At 33.8% G+C, this 23,180-nt stretch overlaps 5 protein-coding genes across 8 annotated transcripts; 3 read left to right on the forward strand and 2 right to left on the reverse strand.

The window, feature by feature from the left end:
* Positions 1 to 291: 291 nt before the first annotated feature.
* LOC114876631 (trichohyalin-like) lies at positions 292 to 2,068 on the forward strand. The gene is made up of 4 exons (XM_029188356.2): positions 292 to 438; positions 608 to 1,271; positions 1,329 to 1,459; positions 1,529 to 2,068. The coding sequence occupies exons 1-4, from the start codon at positions 404 to 406 to the stop codon at positions 1,995 to 1,997; spliced, it is 1,299 nt and encodes a 432-aa protein (XP_029044189.1). The 5' UTR covers positions 292 to 403; the 3' UTR covers positions 1,998 to 2,068.
* On the reverse strand, positions 1,776 to 11,241 carry LOC114876630 (THO complex subunit 2). Of its 3 annotated transcripts, XR_003789430.2 has the most exons (29): positions 11,065 to 11,241; positions 10,875 to 10,918; positions 10,481 to 10,572; positions 10,196 to 10,309; positions 9,976 to 10,091; positions 9,773 to 9,903; positions 9,193 to 9,572; positions 8,945 to 9,123; positions 8,283 to 8,875; positions 7,966 to 8,200; positions 6,349 to 6,466; positions 6,123 to 6,285; positions 5,859 to 6,040; positions 5,516 to 5,800; positions 5,326 to 5,438; positions 5,058 to 5,253; positions 4,865 to 4,993; positions 4,670 to 4,798; positions 4,328 to 4,585; positions 4,098 to 4,249; positions 3,902 to 4,031; positions 3,729 to 3,834; positions 3,603 to 3,637; positions 3,415 to 3,525; positions 3,272 to 3,332; positions 3,145 to 3,206; positions 2,544 to 2,608; positions 2,356 to 2,453; positions 1,776 to 1,854 (listed from the first exon to the last, which is right to left on the reverse strand). XR_003789430.2 is itself a non-coding variant. In XM_029188354.2 (28 exons), the coding sequence occupies exons 1-28, from the start codon at positions 11,127 to 11,129 to the stop codon at positions 2,423 to 2,425; spliced, it is 4,275 nt and encodes a 1,424-aa protein (XP_029044187.2). In that variant the 5' UTR covers positions 11,130 to 11,241; the 3' UTR covers positions 2,153 to 2,422. The 3 variants fall into 3 exon arrangements, 2 of the variants coding, with proteins under 2 accessions (XP_029044187.2, XP_029044188.1); XM_029188354.2 differs by lacking the exon at positions 1,776 to 1,854 and having other exon boundaries at positions 2,153 to 2,453; XM_029188355.2 differs by lacking the exons at positions 1,776 to 1,854; positions 2,356 to 2,453 and adding an exon at positions 2,688 to 2,760 and having other exon boundaries at positions 2,543 to 2,608; positions 11,065 to 11,240.
* Positions 11,242 to 11,534: 293 nt separating this feature from the next.
* LOC114876633 (60S ribosomal protein L31) lies at positions 11,535 to 12,485 on the forward strand. Of its 2 annotated transcripts, none has more exons than XM_029188358.2 (3): positions 11,535 to 11,637; positions 12,006 to 12,232; positions 12,303 to 12,485. In XM_029188358.2, exons 2-3 carry the CDS (start codon positions 12,012 to 12,014, stop codon positions 12,451 to 12,453), a joined length of 372 nt encoding a protein of 123 aa, XP_029044191.1. In that variant the 5' UTR covers positions 11,535 to 11,637; positions 12,006 to 12,011; the 3' UTR covers positions 12,454 to 12,485. The 2 variants fall into 2 exon arrangements, with proteins under 2 accessions (XP_029044191.1, XP_029044190.1); XM_029188357.2 differs by having other exon boundaries at positions 11,631 to 11,723.
* Positions 12,486 to 13,152: 667 nt separating this feature from the next.
* LOC114876628 (phospholipase A-2-activating protein) lies at positions 13,153 to 16,388 on the forward strand. The gene is made up of 6 exons (XM_029188352.1): positions 13,153 to 13,567; positions 13,702 to 14,571; positions 14,658 to 14,976; positions 15,054 to 15,291; positions 15,366 to 15,784; positions 15,867 to 16,388. Exons 1-6 carry the CDS (start codon positions 13,392 to 13,394, stop codon positions 16,191 to 16,193), a joined length of 2,349 nt encoding a protein of 782 aa, XP_029044185.1. The 5' UTR covers positions 13,153 to 13,391; the 3' UTR covers positions 16,194 to 16,388.
* Positions 16,389 to 16,551: 163 nt separating this feature from the next.
* On the reverse strand, positions 16,552 to 22,355 carry LOC114876629 (dual specificity protein phosphatase Mpk3). The gene is made up of 4 exons (XM_029188353.2): positions 20,335 to 22,355; positions 19,938 to 20,123; positions 19,614 to 19,856; positions 16,552 to 19,540 (listed from the first exon to the last, which is right to left on the reverse strand). Exons 1-4 carry the CDS (start codon positions 20,726 to 20,728, stop codon positions 19,164 to 19,166), a joined length of 1,200 nt encoding a protein of 399 aa, XP_029044186.1. The 5' UTR covers positions 20,729 to 22,355; the 3' UTR covers positions 16,552 to 19,163.
* Positions 22,356 to 23,180: the final 825 nt, after the last annotated feature.

Here is a 23,180-nt window from a genome sequence, read left to right on the forward strand (position 1 = left end):
TTCCATCCTACCCTGTGAGCGGGTCCGGCAAAAATGCCGGTAAACCGCAAGGGGCCTCGTATATATAGGGCTGTAGTCCTTCCCCCACCCCGCCACTTGAGTCTACGCGCGAAAATTTGAATTGATATTTACTTTATTATTCGTACTTTTCAGTTATATATTAAATTTTATGATATTTAATAATTAGAAAATATATTATTTTGTTTATACATATATATAAATCACTTGTAATATTAATATCATCAAAATTATGATTTTAAAAATTCTTGCTTCCTCTACATCGCCATTTTCCATAAAGAAGCCTTGTATATACAAAAACTGATGTGTTTATTTTCAAACAGGAACAATTCTAATTTACAGATACATTTTTACTTAATAAATATTTGAAATTATTTAATGCAAAATGGATCAAGAATATTTTTCTAATATGTACCAATGGTGAATAAGTAGAACTAAAATAATGTTTCTTAAAAAGATATAGGTTAAGTTATACACACGATTAATAGAATTTATATTTCAAATATTCTATTAATTAGTATTATTTTAAAATACATAACTCTCGATTATTATATAAATTGTAATTTATACTATAAATTTATATTTGAAGGTTTGAAAAATGTGGAGTGATATCGAACATAAGAACGCATCTTCGACAAAACTTAATAAATGCGTTAAAAAGTAAAGATTTCACTTTGAAAAACAATAGTCCGAAGTCTGCGAAACAATATATTTACGATTTACTAATAGCAGAGTATTTGTTGAACCATAATTATGCTTATACTCTATCTGTATTTGCAAGTGAAGCACCCCTGTTAATAGATTTTTCTAAGAAAACTGTTCAGTGTTCTGATGAAAATGAGAAATGTAATAAAGAAAAATTACGAAGCGACTATGTATCGCATGCCTTAGAAACGTTAGGTATAAATCCTCATGACCCTAAGGGGCAGTACGTCATATCACAGTATATTGAAAATGATATGCCACTTCTTTTATGTATATTAAAATGTATCACAATGTTCTCTTATAATCTGCACAATGATGTGCCAATAAAAGAAAAGATAATTCTTTGTAATGAATATACACAAACTGAATTTTCTTGGCAATCTTACAATGCATATATAGAAAAATTAACTGCATTGAAGAAGAAATTGATTATACATAAACAGACAGTTGATCACAAGTTGCATGAAAGAGAAATGATGTTAAAAGAACAAGCAATACTCATCGAACAGCAGCTTGAAATATTGAACAAAAAACTGCAGGAAGTTCAGGTAATACAGATTAATTTTATTGATATTCATGAGTTTAAAGTAATTTTAATTTTGTAGAACATCATGCATTCCTTGAGTTTGAAGGAAAAACATTTGAAAGAAAAGAAGCAGAGTAAGGAGCATCAGATTTTTCAAAAGGAAATGGAATTGACATTGAAAGAAAGATTATTGTTACAGGAAGCAGAGAGGTAGCTTCATATTTAAACATATTTTATGCGTTATTTCTTTTGAATTACTATATATTACAATTTGTACAGATTGCAGGAAGAACAGGACAAGCGTAATAAATTAGAGCAAGAGCTAAGAAAGTTACAAGAACAGAAAAGAATGCAACCAGAACCCTCGGTAGACAAAGGATCTAATCTTATATTTAAAAACATAGAAGTACAAACGGACGATATTAATGACATAATACAAAAAGATAAAATTAAAGTTCTTACTAAGGAGAAGGAAGAATTAACTGCCCTTGTACAGGATCAACAGTCAAAGATTGAACAGATAACTCAACGCGCTCTTCAGTTATCACGTCAAGTAGAAGGAATACGTTCGTTGAGACCCATCAGCGTAGAAGTTCCAACGCAAACTGTTAATACAAACACGGTTATCAGTGAAAGTAGCTCAACAGAAGATATTCTTCAAGATGCAAAGCTGAGGCTTAAACGTTTGGAAGAAGAAAGTTTGAAAGCAGATCAATATTATTATAATTTCATCAATAATTCACCATGATGTTGCCTTTATAGTAATTTTATAGCAGTAAGAAATTTGTTTAAGAAATATACATCAATTTTACAGCACAATATTTATATTCATTTTTTACACTGATCTAATTTCCTCAGTTTACAGAGGAAATCTGTAATCAACGAATAATGAAACGATAGAAATACTGCATAAAAGTTTTTATTGCAATTACTAATTTCTATTATAAATAATATAAAATTTGTATTATATGTACAAATCTATGATTGAACTGAACGTGTACCAAAAATCTTTCGTTACCTACTTTATTTTATAAAATTGGACGTTAATATAATATACAAATTAATCGCTAATTTTTTTTTCTTTATTATTATTATTCGAATTCTACCTTAATTACATGCAACACCAAACGTAGTATATAAAATGTTAAGTCAAATTTTGTCCATTGTTGTACATCATCTTCGTTTGGGATCCGAACTCCTTCTAGTGTTTATGGTTAAGGATTATACTTATATAATTTACAAAACAAAATCAATCAAAATCAATGAATATTTTATAAAGTATAAAAAAGGATATTGTTTATCTCGGCTTTCACGACCATCCCGTTCATGAGTACGTTCCTTTGTGTAGGGTGACTTTTCCTGAAAATAATATATTTATATAAACTTTATGAATGCCATGTTTGTCTGCAATTGGCGTTTGGGTACTTGATAGTATCACCTAGTTTTTCTGGTCTTTGCTATTGTCTCCCATTTCGTCTTTTCAATGTACTCGAAGCGGACGTCTTTATCAACTAAGGGGTCAAGGAATAGTGTTAGAAAAATGATTAAAAAGTTAATTTATAGACTGAATGTTGGGATATATGCAAATTGTGATGTTACAGGATTTACCAAAAAAAAGTGTAATATGTTATATGTATAATGTGTTGTCGAATATTCTAATTAAACAGGGACACGAATGTTTTCTAAACTTGTGATATCAATTTTATAGCGGGAAGACGACTAATGACCTACTCATGAAAACGCTAACTTTATCATTGATGATTAAATTGACAAAATATGAAGAAAAAAAAAGTCTTCTAATGCGATGCCCTAATAATCGACCATTTTATTTTAAGTATGATACTCTTTATCTTTGTTAGATGATTGAAAAGAAAATGAAAATGAAAACAACTAACCTTGTTATAATGATGTTTTTCTCTGTGTTCAGGGATATCACCATTTTGATGTGTTCCCTTTGCTGAAAATAATCAATTATCGTTTACAGTAAAATAAAAATCCTTAACTGACAAAACAAATAATCACCTCTTTCATCATCTTTTCTTCTCTTTTGTTCAGTTGCAACTGCGGATTCATCTGCTCTGTCCTGTTTAAACACAAATTATGTATACATGTATTTAAATGAAATTATTATGATTTATATTAAATACTATAAATATAAAATATACCCTTTTTCGTCCTAATTTCTTTTCTCTACGGAGTTCCTTTTGTTCGTCCCTTATTTTGCTTTTACTTGAACGTTCCTTTTTATCGAGATTACCATCTGCCCGTCTTCCTTCCTGTTAACAGAAATAATAGTTACAAAAGAGTATTTAGAAAATGGAGGATATGATAATAGTAGTTCAATGATTCACACCTTTTGTACACTTTCAACTTTTCTTCTTTTGGCATCTGAAATGAAACACGAATGTCATAATTTATACTAAAATTTATATGTACAATTAATATATGTATTTCTTGCATTTCTTTTTTAAGTGCAAACCTCTGTCTGATCCATCTTGTGTTGGCCCAGAGCTAGCACTACTATTTGATACACTAGAAAGATCTCGGTCTAAATTATCTACTCCAGTTGCATAATAATGTTCTTCCTACAATTATATTCAAATTAAAGTATAAATTATTTTATAAATGTTATCTATTCATTTTTATAATTACTTTGTAATATTTTCTATCTTTTTTATCCATTGAATCATCTTCCTTAATCTCCTCCTTTTTTATATGCTTATCCTTACTCTCTGAACTTTCTTTATTTTCTTCTTTTTTCCTAATTTTTTCCGAACTTTCACTGCGTTAAAGACAAAATGTTAATTGGTTATTAAAGAAAGATTTAATTACTTAGTGTATAACTTACTGATGCAATTGATTAGATGCAGTTCGTTTTTCTCGTTGATCTTTATTTTCTTTTTCTATTCTTGTATCACCATTAGTGATTTCTTTATTCGATATACCATCACCAACTTTCTCTGACGCTTCGTTATTTTGGGCATCTTGTGTTTTTCCAGTCTGCGTAGAAAATAATGTTGAATAAACTACTCGATGCATTAAAAGTACTTGGTATATAAAATGAGGATAATTATAAACCTTGTCTCCCACATGATGAAAATCTGCTTCGCGAATCATGTTTGGAGTTTTAGCTTTTAGCTGACCGCTGTACGACGTAGCAAGAACATGCAAATCCTGACGTTGGCCACGTTCCTCTTCTCTAACCTTTTCTACTTTTCTTTCAAGAATTTGAGATAACTTTGCCAGCACAGGGAAATGTGGCAATATTTTGATTAATATTATTAAAGAATTTCTTATTTGTACATAATCCTTGGAATCCAAACAAACCACAATGGCCTAAGAAAGAAAAATACAATTTTGATATTTTAATCTCTAATCCCTTAAAAAAATAAAACCATACCATTTATAAAAATGGAGTACCTTTGTGATTTTATAATGCCACTTATGGCACACGTGTCTGTAATTTTCAAATCCTACCATGTCGTTCGCCTCGGAAAATTGATTACTAACGCGAAACTTCGTTACGAATCCCGGATAATTACTACATTCCTAAAATAAAACGTGAACGTGTAAGAATTTTAATGATCGATTTCAAAGTACACGAGAAAAATATACCTTATCGAATATGGCTTTTTCAGAGTGCCACCTCATTACTGTTTCCAGCATGGCGCACAGAAATCTACCGTAACGATTCGCCTCGTTCTCGGTACACGAGGTAACTGAATATGTTATATCACAGAACAGCTGGAAGGTTAAACATAGTTCAATAAATAATTGCACGTACGTTTAATTGATTAATTGTACTTACTCTGTCATAGCAAAGAAGGGTTGAGAAGTTTGCAGTTTTTAAAGAATGTATTGTGTGAACAAATTTGGCGCAGTACATGGCATCCACGGTGGTAAATGTACACCGGGGAAACAGGCACAATTGTAGGAATTGTGTTATTGTTTCATTCTTTGCAGATTTTGCACTCCGAGATAAAAACCATGTATCTTTTTCTTGCCTAATATTCAAGTATCAATAATAAAATTAAACCTTTTTCTTTTCAGCGTGTCATACAATCAATAAAATTTACCTTAAATATGCAAACACTTTTTCAACGTGTTCCTCTTGCTTCCTCCTTTCATCCTGTAGTTTCTCAATCAAGGTTGTGTATCTTTCTTGCTCCTTCTTTCCCTTACTAACAGTCTATAAAAAATATATGAATTTAAAATTAATGTTTTACAAAGATTTTATGTTTCTCTCAAAGAAATTTTTCAATGTACCATATCTTTGGAATCAGCACTTTGCGCAGCGAATTGTTTCAATTTATTTATTTCCCTCTGATAACTTTCAACGGGAACATACAGATCGTACATTGACAGTGACCAAAATGTTACAAGGAACTGCGGAGAGATATCTTCCCATACTTTTAAAGGATGCAATGGTCTGACGGACTGAGCAACTGGTGCCATTACGGCTTGTGCTGCTTCTGCATATTTTGCCTGTTTCATAGCAGTAGACATTTTTTTGTAATTTGGATCAGCTTTACGTAGGGCATCGTATTTAATCTGAAAAAGGGTAGATGTTAGATATATTTGAGGATTGAGAATTTAAAAAGTTACTCACATTAATAGCATGCGCAAACATTGGTCTTGCAAGGAAAAATGCAACATCAGAATGTATGTGATTGTCTTGGAGCATCGAATGTATAGAAGGAAGTCTGTCCACGTATTCGTCTACGGTCATTGTAGATCCCAAAAATGTTCCAAACTGTACTAATGTATCTTGGCATTGATCGTACAGTTTTCCTATAATTTTATATCAGATTATATTTTTTTATAGTTCTTTTAGTGAAGTCTCAAAAGAAAAATTATAGAAATATATATTTACCAACAAGTTTAAGATGCGACTTATCTGTTTCTCTATACACAACACAATGCTTTTGTTGTGCCATTAAAAGACACAGAGCCACGGCTAAATCATGCTCAGCGAGGGCTTCTTTCAATCGTTGGGAGGATTTTTTTGTATTACGAACTTGACTAAAGTAACCAGCCTAAAAAAATATGTTATTAATAATCATCTATTTAAATTAGCCATCCTCATAATTAAAATTTACCTCATTTTTCAATAAGTCTCCCCCTGCCATGGCGTTCAATTGATCTGAGGTCATTTCTTCAGCAGCTTCGATACCTGCCATTTTTTGTACTATTTCTTTCAGTATTAATAAATCTAAGCTGAAAACAAAATAAAATAATAAATTGCCAAATTACTGTGAATTTAGAAGTTTTACCGTTCGTCTTGTCTTCCTATTTTTATAGAAAATTTAACAAATTAAAAAGTAGAATCCTATCTTCCTATTTTTAAAAATACATAGTACAAATTAACTATTAATGTTATCTTTTTTTTTTTCAATGTGTGATGTTTGTACAAATACAATAAACTTTTTCCACTGTTTCCTAAAAAATTATTAGAAATAATCCTTAATTTATACTTTTTATTGCAGAGATTCATACACTTGACTAGCTTTTTATCCCTTCAATTAAAATATCATCTTGCCATTTTTCTCATAAACTTGTAAATACCTAGAAAGAAAAAGTATAATTCGAAATATTGTAATATACTTTCATTATGCTTTATTAGTGCTGTTCATATTAAAACAGCTAAATTAAAACCAATTCCATAATAAAAATTGTTATTTACCTTGTCCTTCTAGGTTTTCATTATATCGGTGGCAATATTTCTCATATTGTAAAATTATCTTTCAAATATGTGTCAATTATTTAAATCCACTTATTTGTGTTTTTAATAGCAAAATGTTTGTATTATACAAAGTATTGTAAGAAATATTTTGTATTAAAAACTGAATAAATCTTTTTTATTTTTCTATCCATTTGTTTCTTGTTTATACAGGATTATATTCAATCTCAATCCCTTCCTCGAAGTTCTTTCCTGTTTCTGTATTAAATTCCTCTTACTGTTAAAAATGGTTTATGTTTAATTACTTCAAAATTATATTAATCTTCTTTGAGCTTTGTCATTAAAATATTAGATGGCTCAGTAAAGAACAAAAATATATTCGATATACATTGGAATACATTGTAATGTAAAATGTGTTTGAAAGAAATGAAGAGAGAACTGTATATTGCCACACATTTGAAATAATCACTGGTAAATTTCCTTTGCAATGAAAAATTTGTAAATTCTATTCATTCAATGTTATTAGGTATTTCCATTTTATGAACTATTACAGCAGAGTGATAGTATATGTATGTTCACTGCAATTAAAAAGTCTTCATAGTACATACAACACAATTTCACTGATGTTTTTTTTGTCAGTATTAATATTCTGAAATTACAAACAGTGGATCAAATTTGTATTTCATCTTGTTTTTCAATGTCTTCTTTACCACACATGTGAAAGTGTTCAATACCCTGTACATTCGAAAATAATGTGCTAACGTTCATCGAAAAAAATACACTATTTATCTCAATAGATCTTAATAATTCTTATTATTAGTTTAAAAAAGCGATTAATTAATAATTTCTATTAACATTACCACTGAAAAAAATACAATTATCTGTATTAATCTGATTCCCTTGTATTATTTTATACCCTAACATTCGAGAGGAAGAAATGAAGAATTGTAGAAATATCCAAAGTATTATTAAAATTAACTAACGTATAATTAAAAGATGTACGCTATGATAAATAAATTTATTTTCTACAATGTACCTTTTTTGTGCTTTAAGTTGATTAGCTACATACTGCAACAAACCAGTAAGTTCGATATTATATTTCTTAAATATAGCTCCACAAAATGAAGCAAGAGACTGTAACCACAGAGATATACTGGTGCCGTCGTGTTTAAATCTATCTCTATCAGCACCGGCTAAAGCTTCCACGAGACAGTAACCAAGTACGTCGTATGAAATGTTTGTTAGATATTTTAAAGAATCTACAACAGGTCCTGTAACATAAAAAGAACAATTAGGACAATGTAAATCCTGAAAGGTTCACAGTACACCAGAACCTCTGGAAAATTCACATACCTATAAGGTTATCATACAACTGAATTTGTATTAAAACATAATCAAACAATACACCAGGCGAGGAATGGGTCAATTTTCCTATTGATCTTCCTACAGGTTTAATCGTTTCTTTGCTCACTCTTTTCATGATCGATTTGATTTTCTTCTGCGCGTCTGCCCTCTTTCGCAAAAGAGCGGCGTGTTGCAATGGGGTATCGTTCTTCCATCGTGCGTACAAACAATACCGATTCTGATATGGGTAGTATTTTAAAATGTTCCACAATTCCTCCGCGACACAACAATTACAATCCATAAAAGATAATGAAGGTAATAATGCTACATCGAGAATAGTCAATACATCATAATATAAATTGTTATTCTTATCCACTGGTTGCTTATTCGAATCTAACGGGCACTGCTTTATAACAGCATGACATAATCTCATTATTTTGTACATTAAAACTGGATCATGGTGTAAATTCGGGCCCAGAACTATAAGCATCGGTAAGAGTTTATCGTGTATGTTTTCGAGATTTTCTATCGGCTTTGGTGCAAGAGAACTCTTTAGAGGAGGAACTCTTCTGCCTTGTAATTTTTGTGATATGATACAATGTCTGAAATATAATATGGTGGTACAGCTATCAATATCGAATGGCAATTGAATGATGGAAGATTAAACTTACTTGCGATAAACCGGCTCGATTAAAGATTGAATCATTTTACACAACGCCAATGCAATAGGACGTTGATCGGTTAAACTGTGCTCCGGTAATCGGCTGAATAAGTTTTGTGCTACGTCCCAAGCTCCTATTTCCAGCAATGCTTCGCATAATCCGAATTTCTGATTACTTGCATATTTGTCCTATAAAACGACAATAATGTAAGTGAAGTTATTCGAATACCATTATTTATTAGGATGAAATTTATCTACCTGTGGATTTTCCTTTTCTTCCTGCACTTCTTCTTTATCTTTAGTAGAAATTACGCTTAATTTACGAACATATTCTTTCGCTTGTTTCATTGCCTGTTCGTGTTCTTTGACGATAGTGCTATCATCCGGAACTAACCAGGGCAATATGTCATCCAATTTAATAACACCGTGTTGCAACATAAGCGCAGTGACTTTTTGCAACGAAAACGGGGTAGAGTTTACCATTGAACAATATTTAAATCCTAAAACTTCACAGAGTACCTGCTGATCACTCATGTAAGAACGAATTAAAGGAATAAAAAATGCATCATCCTGAGGTCGATTTTCAAAAGTTTCTAGTAAAATATCAAGTACTCTGTTGGGGTCAAGATTAAAATACCCTATAAAAAGAATATATCATAAACTTATCATAAACTTGTCAATACATCATATTAAATGTGGAACAGCGAGCATGGTAGACTTCAGTAGAAAAAATGGCACTGTGGTATTCTCCAAATTAATTTCTGTATTGGGGTTTTAAAAATTTCCGCCATTTTTTCTAGATAAGCCTACCACGAATATTACTGTACATCAAACATACCAATAAGAGATTTAACAATTTCTAAAATTGATGCTACTTCATTTTCTGGACGTTCCTGATTCAATTCCACTATAAGCTTAGAATATCCTTCGCTTTCTTCTCTAAATAAATTAAACTTCCTTTGTTTATAGCTGTAAAAATAGTGTGACTTATACAAATGTTTTCAATAATACAAATCATATCGATAAAGAAAGAATACATACTACAATTTTGTCTTCACTTTGATGAATTTGGTTTGAAAATTCTTATTCTTTAGCGTTCCTACATCTTGTAATGTTTCAATTTCTAATCGTTCTTTTAATATCCTATCTGTAAGAAACTATATAAAAAGCAAATGACATCAATTAACAATGTAATTATACATTTCTCTTTTTTACATTATATAAACAATTTAATCATTTTTGGTATCTTGCGAAATGATACCTTTTCTGATTCTTTTACAATGTAATAGAAGTTATTCCTTTCATCGTTAAGTGCTTCCGCGTCTATCAGTGTAAATATGTCCACTACTGCTGATGGTATTGCTCCATCAATATTCTGAAAGTATACATACATTCTGTACATTAAACATATGTAAGAAAATCTAAATTCAATAGTTCTACCGATACACTTATAAGCTCCATTAAGATTTCTCTAATTTTATATCAAATCTTTGTTTCTCAATTTTTATTTCATTTATTCTAAACTTTGATAAATTATTAATCTTACCATCAGTTCACCTAATGTCTGAACAACACTGTCCTTTTTTATGTTCCCACGGATTCCATTCGTTATTAATTCGTATAATCCTCTTCTCCATTCTAAAAGTAGAAACAATAACATACAAAAATGTAAAGAAAAATATAAATTGACAAAGGCTCGGTATATATTGCGCGATATCACAAAATGAGGATAATAATGTATACATTATATCTGTAATATTTATGCGCATTCTTTACTTAAAGTATACATAAAAAACTCTTCTAATGCAACATTATTCATTTATCTATTGAATAAAAAATGTTAGTAGGTTCGAGAGCATGGAAGTGAAGAATATTTAACACATAAAGTGCATAGTGAAACTCATGGAACATGGTAAACTCCAAAAATTGTTGAGGATTACCTGCAGTGTTGCCTTCCTTAAATTTGTGCTTGAATAACTTGAGGCTGCAAACAGTCGTTAATTGACAATTAACTCTTCAGAAGAGCGAGAAACAGGAGAGATAAGTTGCAACCATCAATTGCACAGAGTATGCAGTATCAATTCAATATTAATCGAACGCACTTCGGACGTTAACGCGTTAGCCACTTACAAATCATTTTTTCCGTGCTTATCCCATGCTTTCCATATTTCTGAATTCCACATTTTACCAGCCATTTTAATTCCATGAAAAGCTTTTTACGATTACAAACAATTGTATTAACATCACAGGTTAACAGATTCCATTTTCCACCATTGCAAGCGTCCTCGAAGCTATCGTAGCGCGATCTTTCTTATACCATAAATTACATTTTAAATAGTAGGAAATCTTGATTACCAAAAACCTTTTAATACATTAATTACTTAATAATAAATTATTGCTATTAAGTATAACAATATACAGCTACAAAATATCTTGTTAAACATTTTGCTATTCAATAATAAAAGCTGTATCAATTAGTTAACTACAGTCGGCAATTTCTTTCGTAATATTTCATGTATTTTTGCTTCATTTATAATATTTAATTTAAATAAATATTATTATAACATAATAATTCAATCGTTATATATAATTTTACAAAATTATTGCGTAGCCATTTTGCAATAATGTAACATTATGCAAAACCGATGAGTTTAGGAACCCTAGAAATTTGGTTCTTTTACATCGGAACCATTAGTGGGGAAGGTAATGTCAATTTTAATAAAACAGAATCCAGAAACATCTGGCTGTAAATTTAAAAAAAATAGATAACTTTTCTTAGAATTATATCGGTTAGTTAGTGTACAATAATATACGTTTCATATTATTATTATATAAAACATGCTGTATAACAAATACAATTGAGTTCACCATCATTTACCTGTAAACGTATATGTAATTTAGGCTATAAAAACGTAAACTAATACTTTAAGTTAATAGAAGATTAAGTTTATATAAGATATATTTATATTTTTATTGTAATTTGTGTTGTTTTATTGATTGTATTTCTGTTTTCATTCAGTTGTTTGGTTATGTCACGTTGTCATACTAACAGTTTCATGCTTTGTTTTTAGTGCAAAATGGCCAAATCTACAGAGAAGAAAGGAAAGAGTGCTATCAACGAGGTTGTGACTCGTGAATACACTGTAAATCTTCACAAACGTCTTCATAGTGTTGGATTTAAAAAACGTGCTCCACGAGCCATCAAGGAAATCCGTAAGTTTGCTGAAAAACAAATGGGAACACCAGATGTGAGGATTGATACTCGTCTTAACAAACAACTTTGGTCTAAGGGAATAAGGTAAATCTCGTGTATTTGTTAATTGAAAGTAATTTAAAGTTCAATGAAATATAAATATATTTTTTTTTAGGAATGTACCATTCAGGGTGCGTGTCCGGTTAAGCAGAAGAAGAAACGACGATGAAGATTCTGCAAATAAATTATACACACTTGTTACATATATACCAGTAGCTACTTTTAAAGGTTTACAGACAGAAAATGTTGATGCCAGTCAAGATTAAATTACTTATAATTAATAAATAATTTTCATCAATTCTTGTGTTTAAAATTTGTTTAGTGCAATGAACTCTCGCTATATTATCATTCGTTAATAAAGACTTTGATAATCAAAGGCTACATGGAAACAGCTTTCTTTATATTTTTAGTTCTAAGAATTTTCCACTCTTACATCTACGAAATTGGAAACATAGCAAGAGTTTGTTGGATATTACCTGTTGCTTTAATTAACAATGTCGAGGATTTTAGTTCTTTCAAAACTATAATGTAAAATTATCGGTTATTATTAAAAATTAAAATTTTCATTTCAAGGTAAATAAAATTTTAGAACAAATTATAATTGTACAGTAATGAGCATGGGAGGTTTTCTAAAAAAAAAAATGGCGATGACCCATCCTCCCATCTGTCCCCGTTGGTGGCCTCCAGTGGCCTCGCGGATAATGCCCACGTAACATACGAAGGGCCCGTATATATACATCTATGGCCTCCCCCACTACTTCTGTACGAACGAGTACGCGGGAGAATTTGAATTGATATTTATGTTGTTATTCACATTTTATAGTTATATATTAAATTTCATAACATTTAATAATAAAAAACTACAGTATTTTGTTTCTAAATCATTTCTAATATTAATATTGACAAAATTATGTTTCCCAGAGTTCCTGTTTCCCCTATATCGCCATTTTCCCTAGAGAAACCCACTTTGCTTGATGCTGTACCAGACATTCGTTAATGACGTTAGCAAGAAATTAGCGAAAATTTTTGTTTACGTATGTAATGTGTTTTACTTACGAAAATGCATGTAATGATATACAAATACAGCGTTAAGTGTCACGCATGCTCGAAAGTGTTTTAAATGTCAAATAGAAAAGCATTTATCCGTAGTTATACATTTTGGTTGGAGAAAGATTTTCATACGACCATAGAATTTGCATAAGTTATGTCCTTGTTGCGTGCTTCGCACGATTATCAGAATACTATGGCTAAACCGTGTTACAAACTGAGAACGTCCCTTTTTGGGCATACGTCTGATGTAAGAGCTGTGGCAACATTCGCCGATGGAACTATCGTATCAACCTCCCGGGATGAAACTGCTCGTGTATGGAAACCGTCTGGGTATTTAACCTGTTAATATATTTTAATTAACATTAATTACACTACACTTTATATCTAATCTAAATCAAGTAAGATGTTTGATTTCACTTTGTTGATACGTCTAATGGAATAAACGTTAATGAAATATCTTACAGAAATGGCAAGGATTACGAGCATACCACCACACTGAAGGGACACTCTAATTTTGTTACCTCCGTATGCATTATAAATCCATCAGAACGTAATCCTACAGGTTTCGTTATAACCGGCAGCCACGACAAAACCATACATATTTATGTACCGGATCAAACAGAACCCATAAACGTTATAAAAAGTCATCAAGATACAGTATGTAAGCTAACTACAGGTAAAAAGGAAGGTATATTCCTTTCCAGCTCTTGGGACATGAGCGCCAAAGTATGGAATCTTAGCGATTTAAGCAAACCGCAGTTGAATCTGTTAGGTCATACAGCAGCTGTATGGTGCGTCATAGATTTATCAAGCGGCTTGTACGTGACTGGATCAGCAGATAAGTTAGTCATAGTATGGACAAGCGGTGGTTCCGTACAACATAAATTAACTGGTCACACTGATTGTGTTCGTGATATATCTGCAATAAATAACAATGAATTTTTAACTTGTGCCAATGATGCCACTGTACGTCATTGGAACGCATCCCTTGGAACTTGTTTAGGAACGTACTGCGGACATGAGAACTATATCTATAGTATCGTAGCCTTGGAAAATGGTACAAATATATTTACATGCGGCGAAGATCGAACGCTTAGGATATGGAATAACACCGAATTAAATCAAACTATTACCTTGCCAACTCAGTCTGTATGGTGCATCGCTTTACTTCCTGATGGTGACGTTATTACTGGAAGTTCCGACAGTGTTGTCAGGATATTCACTTGCAATCCAGAACATTATGCGGATGCGGAAACGTTAAAAGAATTCGAGCAGGAGGTAGCCAGCAATAAACTCAATGCTCAACTAGAGTTAGGTGGGATGAAAGTCAAGGAGTAAGTTAAGATTAAAAAAAAAAATAAATAAAAAAAAAAATCAGATTATAAACAATAAACTGGCATGTTAATTTTTACACTAACAGTTTACCAGATGAAAAAGCATTGTTACAACCCGGTCAAAGAGATGGTCAAACGAAAATTGTTAATGACGGAGGTGTGATAAGAGCGTACAGTTGGTCACAAAATGAACAAAAGTGGATAAAGATCGGAGATGTGATGGGCGCAAGTGGTGGCAGTGGGAAACAGCTATATAACGGAAAGGAATATGATTATGTATTTTCAGTTGACATACAAGATGGTGTACCTCCGTTAAAATTACCTTACAATAATGATCAAGATCCGTGGCATGTTGCACAGAAATTCCTTCTTGACAATGGTCTTAGCCAATTGTTGTTAGATCAGGTATACAGTTTAAATGATACCCATTATATTTTCCCTAATAACAAATCGTTTGTATAGTAATTGATTTTCATTTACAGGTTGCAAATTTTATAATAAAAAATTCTCGACCTGCACCACTTGTGAAAGCTGATGCTCAATATGCTGATCCTTTCACAGGAGGCAGTAGATACATTCCTCAAGCAACGACAGATACAGTACCGCAGGAATGTGCGAAACCAGCAACAATCAACTCCTCTGATACCTCATTAACTCCTTCTTATATCCCTCACATTAAATACCTGAAATTAGAACAGGCTAATCTACCTGCAATTTTGGGTATCTATATTTTTACTACGTTCAGATTCGTCGTTAATGTATTCATTGAAAGATTTTTCTATTTCTTTTTGCAGAAAAACTACGAGAATTAAATTCCAAACAAAGTGATCCTCTTAAGGTGTCGAATGAGCAGCTGGAATGTTTGGTAAAACTGGCAGGAAACCAAGCATCCGAACAATTAAGAGGCGATGCTCTGAACACGTTAATGGTTCTTTTAAATTGGTCTGATGACGTATTGTTTCCTGTTCTCGACATAACGAGACTGGTAGTACTGTGTAAAGATATTAACGATGTCCTGTGTACAGATGAATTGTTGCAAATCGTTAAGAATCATATTAGAAACGATGCATTTCCTTCAAACCAGATGCTCGTGTTTCGTTTATTAGCAAACATGTTTGCTTATGAAAAAGGTGAAAAACTGTGCATTAATTATAAAGATGAAATATTAAGATCGATACTGGATCTACAGTCTCTTGGGAGTAAAAACAATCAGGTAGAAATAGTACATAGGATAAAATTAAAATTCAATTTCATTGTTCTAATTTAATTACTAAAATTGACTAAAATCGTTTCAGGTTGCGATTTCAACTTTTATATTAAACTTAACCGTGGCTTTGAACAAGTACAGTGATACCGTTGGTAAAACTCAATGTTTAAACGTAATATTTTCGGTTTTACCTCGTTTAATCGAATCCGAGGCGGTGTTTAGAACTCTGGTAGCATTAGGAACACTTTTATGTACGACAACAGATCAAGAAGACCGTGATCATTTAATCAAAGCGGTCCGACAATCCGAAGCTGCGTTAAATATACTTAAAACAATGTCAGAAACAAAAATCTCGACAAATACATCGAACAAGCTGGCGAATTGTTCAAAACAGATTATCAGCTTAATTATTTAAACATTGCAAGATATTATAGAAAATTATTAAAAAAGAAAAAAAAAATAACACGAACTCGAGACTTTTAATGATTAATGTTGTAATTAACGAGTATACTTGCCGAAATTGCGTTAAATAGGCTTCTTATATTTTTTGCAATTTGATATTTAAAACATTATAGTTACCTATTACTAATAAAAGAACATTTTGCCATAATAAAAAGATAATCTTCATTTGTAAAAAAAAAAAAAACCAATATCAAACTTCGTGAAACATATAAGTTTTCTTCATTTCTTTCTCATCACGACGAGAGTTTTGTTTTTACTCGGTTCAGGTAAGATAAGTTGTATTTCCAAATGAAAATTAATTAAAATATATGTACAACGATGAATATAAAATAATAATTTATGTAATATACATAATATTTGATTAAATCTTTCGAGCATCGTGCTCGATAAACATACAACAGACAACAGTGTAATAGTAGAATATTGTTATTACATTAACGTCAAATATATATTTCCTTAGTTGTATATCAATTAACTCTTGCAAATGGTCAAGAGTCGATTACCACAACTGTTTTTTTTTCTTTCTTTCTTTTTTTCTTCTTTCCTTTTAGTTAATTACATGAAAAATAACATTCACTGTGTACACTCAATATTAACTTCAATTATGCTCGATGAACAATACATATAGTACACGAAAGATAGTTACAGTATCAGGTCATTGTGGCTTATGGGAATGTGAATACGCGATTTCATTTTTTTTTCTTTTTTCATTTTTACAAAAATAATTTTAAATATATATTCTGAGATCTGCAAGACAATAGAAACAGTGCTGATCGTACAATTCAAAATTTAGCATTCAAATTGTCGTACATAGTTTATTTTACTCTTACTCCTGTAGTAACGCGCACAGAATCGAGATCATCGTACAAAGAAAATTTCTTGTTCGATAAATCTTGAAGATTAATTATACAGAATTACTGTCAGATCAGTTATCTGATCTATACCGCAGTTCACCAGAGTCCATAACTGCGACGTGCAGGTTAGAAGATGGAGGGGGAACGCAGCGAGCTCTCCGCCAATCGCTTGCCACTTCGCTTGGGAGTATCGCCAATCAGGGCGAAGATGCGTACTGGAGATGCGCAAAGAACGAAAACTGGTCTTCGCAGTTATGGACTCTGGTGCTATACATTTTGGTGCAACATAGACTTGTCTGGATTAAAAGGAAACGCAGAAATCTCAACCTTTATACAGGATGTCCCAGAAAGAGTGTTAGTCCTTTAAGGCAGGCCTGTCGAAGTAGAGGAATCCACTCCTGGAACACATGTTTTGGGTCCCCTTCCAACGCTGCTCCTTCAAGTAAGATGGGACCAAGGAGACAATACTGCCGCTAGGAAAGACGTAGTCAGAACGGTCCTATCTTACTTGAAGAAGCACCGTTGGAAGGGGACCCAAAACATGTGTTCCAGGTGTGAATTCCCTTACTTGGACAGGCCTGCTTTAAGGGGATGGTAGCTGGGGTGAATTTGAACATCATTTTCCTTTGCAAAAATGTTGTTCAGAATCACCCCAGCTATCATCCTCTTAAGGGACTAACACTCTTTCTGGGACATCCTGTAGATGAAGATCCCTCGTGTTTCCCTTTAATTAAGAGAAGCTCGTTTCATTTGTATGATGTTCAGATTCTCAAATTTTCTTTCTACGACGACCCTGACTTTCTTTTCCCCGTTTTCTTTTTTCTGGAAGTAGAAGAGATTCGGAATGCCCTATAGAAATGCACCGATCCATAAAGATGTACTCCTTAATTTTATTTAACCGAGATTATTTTTCGAGAGAGTGTGCACACAACGTTGCATCTTAAAAGTCAGAATGCATCAAGAATACCCTTCTCAAGATAAGTCACTTTTGTGTATTGAAAAACTATGTCAAAAATTACGACGCTCGAGCTTCGAATTACCTCGTGTATAACTTTTTTTTATCTTTAATCTATACTGTTGAGTACGAGAATGATTTTTCTCAATTTTGTACCTCCGAACTTAAACTTAGTTATGTGTGTGTGTGTATGTGGTGTGTGTTTTCTTTTTAAGCAGTTAATTAGTTTATTTCAACTACTTGTGATTGCCTGGTGTTTCGACGAGTTATTTTCATCAGAGAACACGTGTCACTTCGAATAAGCATCGTCTTGCGATAAAACAAACACAGCCTCGTTAATTGAAGGGTTCAGGGAATAAGTATTAAAAATATAGACTTTGTCCTTCGGGGATATAGTGTACGTATAAAATTGTATCCTAGAAATATACGAGGATAACATAGTGCTGAATAAATTCAAGATATTTCAGACACTACTACCGTTCACATAAAAGAAGTTTGAAATTGATATCTGATAATATATCAATGTACAATGACGATCGTAGTAAGAAAGTACAGATTTTAATTTATAAAATACTTTCAATATTTAACACTATAGTGATAACTTAGAAAAATTGTTATAGAACCCTTTAACAGTCCTACTTATTTTTCCTAAATTTTTAACATGACTTATGTATTATAATAATTTGACTATGTATTATATATATGAGAAATTTTAGAATCATAATAATATCTTATTTATCAAATTAAGTATCTTTTTTGAAAAACAAATTTTTTATTTGTTTTAGTAATTCATTCAACTTCTTTGTATGGAGTATAATAGAATTGTGGCTTGCAAAGCCTGGAGAAAACAATGCGTGTACATAGAAAAATACTAGAAAGGCTCAGCCATTTAACAACGTGCGACGAGTTAGTTCTCTTCAGGAGTTAGTACTCAACGAACATACCTAATTATCTACTTTTACACTGTGGTTTCAATTGTCCTAGGGATGTATTTTCCTAGCTGAATGTAAACTTCGTTTCCTGCACCCTTCAATTACGGCTTATCATTCTCTAAAATTGCATTCAGCATGATAGGAGGGACCTAAAATTTATATTGGGTCCCCCCTTGCCCGTCTCATTCAGCCGGCGTACTCGACGCCCACCTATCAAATTCTATTCCCGAGTCTGGGCTTAGACCTAAATCGATGGGGCTAAGGAAACTGGGCGCTGGACAATTACAGGGTCCCCCGGGTCGGCAGGCTCCGATACATCTCTGATCGTTCCCTCTGTTTCGGTCACCACGATCTCTCAGTTCCTTTTCAAAACTATGTAACTGTTCCATAAAATGAAAATTTGGGGCAACGTTCGATTTTCGACTACGTACTAGATTGAAAGCATCGTTCAAACTGAGGCTACACTTGTGCATAAGGTAAGCAACGGTGATTGTAACAGACCGAGATACTCCAGCTAAACAGTGAACCAGCACTCCTTTGTCCGAGCTCCGTGCTTCCTCTGAAAATATTTTACATTTAATTCCCTTCATTCATTTCATGTAATTTGCTTTGCTTTCGTTATATATACTTACCAATGAATTGAATTGCTTGGGGAAAGAAACTAGCTAAGTTCTGGCTCCAATGATCACTTATAGGTATTTGCATGTATTTCATGGAACCCGCGCTTTCAAATACATTTGGCAAATCTGGGGTTACATTCAGAATGTATTGTATCCTATGACGCGCTAGAGCCTCTCTATCTCCGCTATTTGCCGCGTTTCCAAGATACAAGTGGGGCAAGATTTCAACTGGGAAGTCTTTATCTTCTTCGGGTCCTGAGATAAATTCCAATAGTTTTCATTTCTTTTCTTTCTTCCAGATATTTTATTAAACCAGACATTTTAATGTATACTGACCAACAGAATCACACGTACTATCACTGTCAGAGTCTGAGTATGACCTTGTCGGTGGAGTAGATATCCGAAGAGATCTGAGACCCATTAATTCTCCATCGTTAGAGTCCTGACCAGGAGGACCTTCACCGGTAGTCTGGCTACCTTCACACCATTCAGGATATCTATTTCTGAACGCTTCGAAGCCATCTATAAAGAAAAGAAGAAAAAAGAACCTTAGTAAAGTTGTAGTAAAATATATCCCTTCACAGAAATCAATATTTCATTCATTCTCAATGTTTCAATTGATATGTGCTCTAGAGTCTTTAAGTTTTTACTATAAAGTTTCGCTGAATGAAAACTTGCATCCAAATCAATATTACAGGAATACATAAATATTGGATGCACCATTGGCACTTACTCATTAAAATAGCTACACATCCTCCGCTACTTCTAAGCCTTCGAGTTAAAACTTGAATCGTTTCACCCTGATGTCCTGCAGGGTCAGTGGAGTCACCGATCAATACAAATGTCCCTCTGCTATTTTCATCACCGCACAGAAACACTTCAACTCGATTTCTTAGATCTAAGCACCTTATCGTCGACAGCAGATCAACTTTACCTGCTGCCAATCTTCTCAGCATGATGCTAGGTATGGCTAAAGGAACCGAACCTCTTATATGAGCTTCAGAGAAATCAGAATGCGCTCTACAGTCTAATATCAGAAGTTTGCTTGGACCTTCTCGAGATCTAAGCTCTCTGAAAAGCCATTCGGGGTCCACAAACTCCTCCTCCGTAACATTTCCCCCTGGCATGGTTGTACGTTTTAATTAAATCTCCTGACGCTTCTTTGGCCTGTGACTTCTTTTATGTTCCTTTTGAAACGCACCTGTTTCTATTCGCAAATGTATATCTTATCTCCATAGATTCCACCGTGTTCCAAGAAGCAGAAACCTGAGTTTTCACAGTGTCGAAAGAATCTCTTTCATCTTATGGCACTTCCGTGTAACGTGTTATCAATGATTCGTATAAGATAGTTGAAGCGCACGCATGACATTTGTCTCGCAAGAGAAAACTTGTTACATATTCGCTCATTTATGATCAATGTGAAATAAGTATGTGTACATTTAGCGCTCTTTCATGTGTGTGTCTCTGTGTCTGTGTAGGTGCATGTGTTTCATATATATATATATCTATTATTAATATTTATTGAATATGATGAAATGGCACTTAGAGTTGTAATAGTAGTACATATCCCATAGAGGCATCCAGACGCACGTTGTCGTTATTCTCGCGTGTCAATATCCCGATTCGAGGTTTTCTCACGTGTTGCCATCACTTCCTGCGGCAGTTTAATGCCGTTTTTACTCCTCCTCCTTCTCCTTTGCCGCTGCCACCGCTAACTCGTCTCGATTATTGATCCTTTTGTAAATAAAGACGACAAGTCCAATTAACGCCACATCCACGGAATGTTGTTCCTCGTACGAGAAATGCATGATCCACGCGTTGTCCAACCCAGGGTAAACGATCGATCTCAAACTAAGATCAAAGAGGGTTCCACGTGAACTGACATCATCTCGATTGGGTTGAGCGGTGGCATTATCCTCACGACGGATAGACGCGGCCCCGACTTAGATTCTTCCCGTACATATCCGTTGCTGATGTTTTCGTTTCGCGGTGAATCCACTCGGGCCAAGCTTCGATTCTTCTCGTTGGGATCCAACGGAGAAAGGGATGCTGTGCGCGTGTACCAGGGAGCCGCGTCAACGGTTGATTCGAATTCGGTCAGAGCAAACGAGGTATTTAGTTTGGGAGATCGGTCGCGTATCTCGGGCGCTGCGCGACTCGGGACCGTCGCCCTCACCTCACGAATCCCTCCAACATTGCCTCGACGCGTCTTCCCTTGGTCGCCGTACCGACTTCCTGTTCTTTTTTTTTTGTTTCCTTCTCTTTCGGGAGTCTCTCTCCTCACCGCCGACCCACAGCAGCCACGGCTCAACGATTCTCGTGTCTCCTCGCCTTCTGTCTTCCTTTCGCTTTCTTTTTCTTATTCCTTCTATCTTACGCGATTCAACCTCTGTCTCTGTCTCTCTCACACTCTCTGTCGTTCGTGGCCTTCTAGCCAGCCTGCTGCAGGCCACACCTTACCTCGAGCGTTCTTCCGTCCAGAATGGGCAAATGGCGCTTGGATCCTCGAGCGTAGGGGAAACTTGCCTCTCCGTTGATTGGCGCACGATCACGTGGTACGTGCCAACCGACCAATCAACGAACGGGCTGACGTCAGTTCATTGACAAAAGATGTTTTCATTAACAAGGCGTGGGTAGATGGGTCGGGGGGTCGGTACTGACCGAGCTGTTTGGTAAAGCGAAAGGGTAGGAAGCGCGAGGGGAGCGTATACTACACGCTCACTCTCTCACGCGTGCGTGGGCGCATATTATTACGATCCACACGAGAAAGACGGGATTCGTCTACTAAGGTCTATACTTCGTATCGACGTGCACGCACACTCGCGTCCACGTGCTGCGCGTACAGGTTCGGCGTAACTCTTCTGATCGCCCCGATGAATTATTCATTTTTCTATATTAATTTGATGGTCCGCGATAGGAAGAAGTAATAAAATATAGAAAAATTATTTTTGTACTGTTTTTTAAAAATTTAAATTTAATATGAATTACATTAATTAAAATTAATTAAGATTTTAAATAAATAGGATTTAAAAGTAAAATTAATAAGTCAATTTCCTTATCTCCTTCTCCTCTTCAGATACACCTTAAAAGAATAGAAATCAACTACAGTCTATGAATCGTGTTTGTAATTCTGTAGACGAGTACGGTTGATCAACCGAGTCATGAATTAAAATGAGAAAGATGAATGAAACGTCTGAAAGGAAACTGAATGTTAGCTTTGTACATACACGTTCCAGTTGACTCAGCTTGAACAAACAAATGTTTTATCATTAATACCCTTGAATCTCTGATTGGCATCTAATCTCCCAATGATTAAAACAAATACTTACCTTCGTAAAATTATTTTTTCGATAAACCACGTATCCTAAATATCTATGCACCATTTTAAATCTGAAATATATAGCACTACTAAATATTCTTCGAATACGATGCCCCATGAACCACGTATACGTTCCTGAACATTGGAGTACTTACTGTACGTGAAGCCTCACCTCGGATCGAGCCAGCCTATCAGGCGGCTCTCAAGCGTGGGCTGGCATTCCATTCATTTGGGCTGCTGTCGTTGAAGATTTTCACGTT

The sequence above is a fragment of the Osmia bicornis genome, chromosome 16 (genome assembly GCF_907164935.1).
Source record: "Osmia bicornis bicornis chromosome 16, iOsmBic2.1, whole genome shotgun sequence".
Lineage (NCBI taxonomy): Eukaryota > Metazoa > Arthropoda > Insecta > Hymenoptera > Megachilidae > Osmia > Osmia bicornis.

Excerpts from the sequence above, each read along its gene's own strand:
- LOC114876633 (XM_029188358.2), top strand. The coding sequence starts at position 12,012 with ATGGCCAAATCTACAGAGAAGAAAGGAAAGAGTGCTATCAACGAGGTT. Across the intron at positions 12,233-12,302 it reads CTTTGGTCTAAGGGAATAAG|GAATGTACCATTCAGGGTGC; the intron begins GTAAATCTCGTG and ends ATTTTTTTTTAG.
- LOC114876628 (XM_029188352.1), top strand. The coding sequence starts at position 13,392 with ATGTCCTTGTTGCGTGCTTCGCACGATTATCAGAATACTATGGCTAAA. Across the intron at positions 13,568-13,701 it reads CGTGTATGGAAACCGTCTGG|AAATGGCAAGGATTACGAGC; the intron begins GTATTTAACCTG and ends AATATCTTACAG. Across the intron at positions 15,785-15,866 it reads TTGGGAGTAAAAACAATCAG|GTTGCGATTTCAACTTTTAT; the intron begins GTAGAAATAGTA and ends AAATCGTTTCAG.
- LOC114876629 (XM_029188353.2), bottom strand. The coding sequence starts at position 20,728 with ATGCCAGGGGGAAATGTTACGGAGGAGGAGTTTGTGGACCCCGAATGG. Across the intron at positions 19,857-19,937 it reads TAGTACGTGTGATTCTGTTG|GACCCGAAGAAGATAAAGAC; the intron begins GTCAGTATACAT and ends AATTTATCTCAG. Across the intron at positions 19,541-19,613 it reads CCAAGCAATTCAATTCATTG|AGGAAGCACGGAGCTCGGAC; the intron begins GTAAGTATATAT and ends AAATATTTTCAG.
- LOC114876630 (XM_029188354.2), bottom strand. The coding sequence starts at position 11,129 with ATGGCTGGTAAAATGTGGAATTCAGAAATATGGAAAGCATGGGATAAG. Across the intron at positions 4,994-5,057 it reads CCCTTCTTTGCTATGACAGA|CTGTTCTGTGATATAACATA; the intron begins GTAAGTACAATT and ends TTAACCTTCCAG. Across the intron at positions 3,526-3,602 it reads AAGTTGAAAGTGTACAAAAG|GAAGGAAGACGGGCAGATGG; the intron begins GTGTGAATCATT and ends TTCTGTTAACAG.
- LOC114876631 (XM_029188356.2), top strand. The coding sequence starts at position 404 with ATGGATCAAGAATATTTTTCTAATATGTACCAATG. Across the intron at positions 439-607 it reads TTTTCTAATATGTACCAATG|GTTTGAAAAATGTGGAGTGA; the intron begins GTGAATAAGTAG and ends TTATATTTGAAG. Across the intron at positions 1,460-1,528 it reads TTGTTACAGGAAGCAGAGAG|ATTGCAGGAAGAACAGGACA; the intron begins GTAGCTTCATAT and ends CAATTTGTACAG.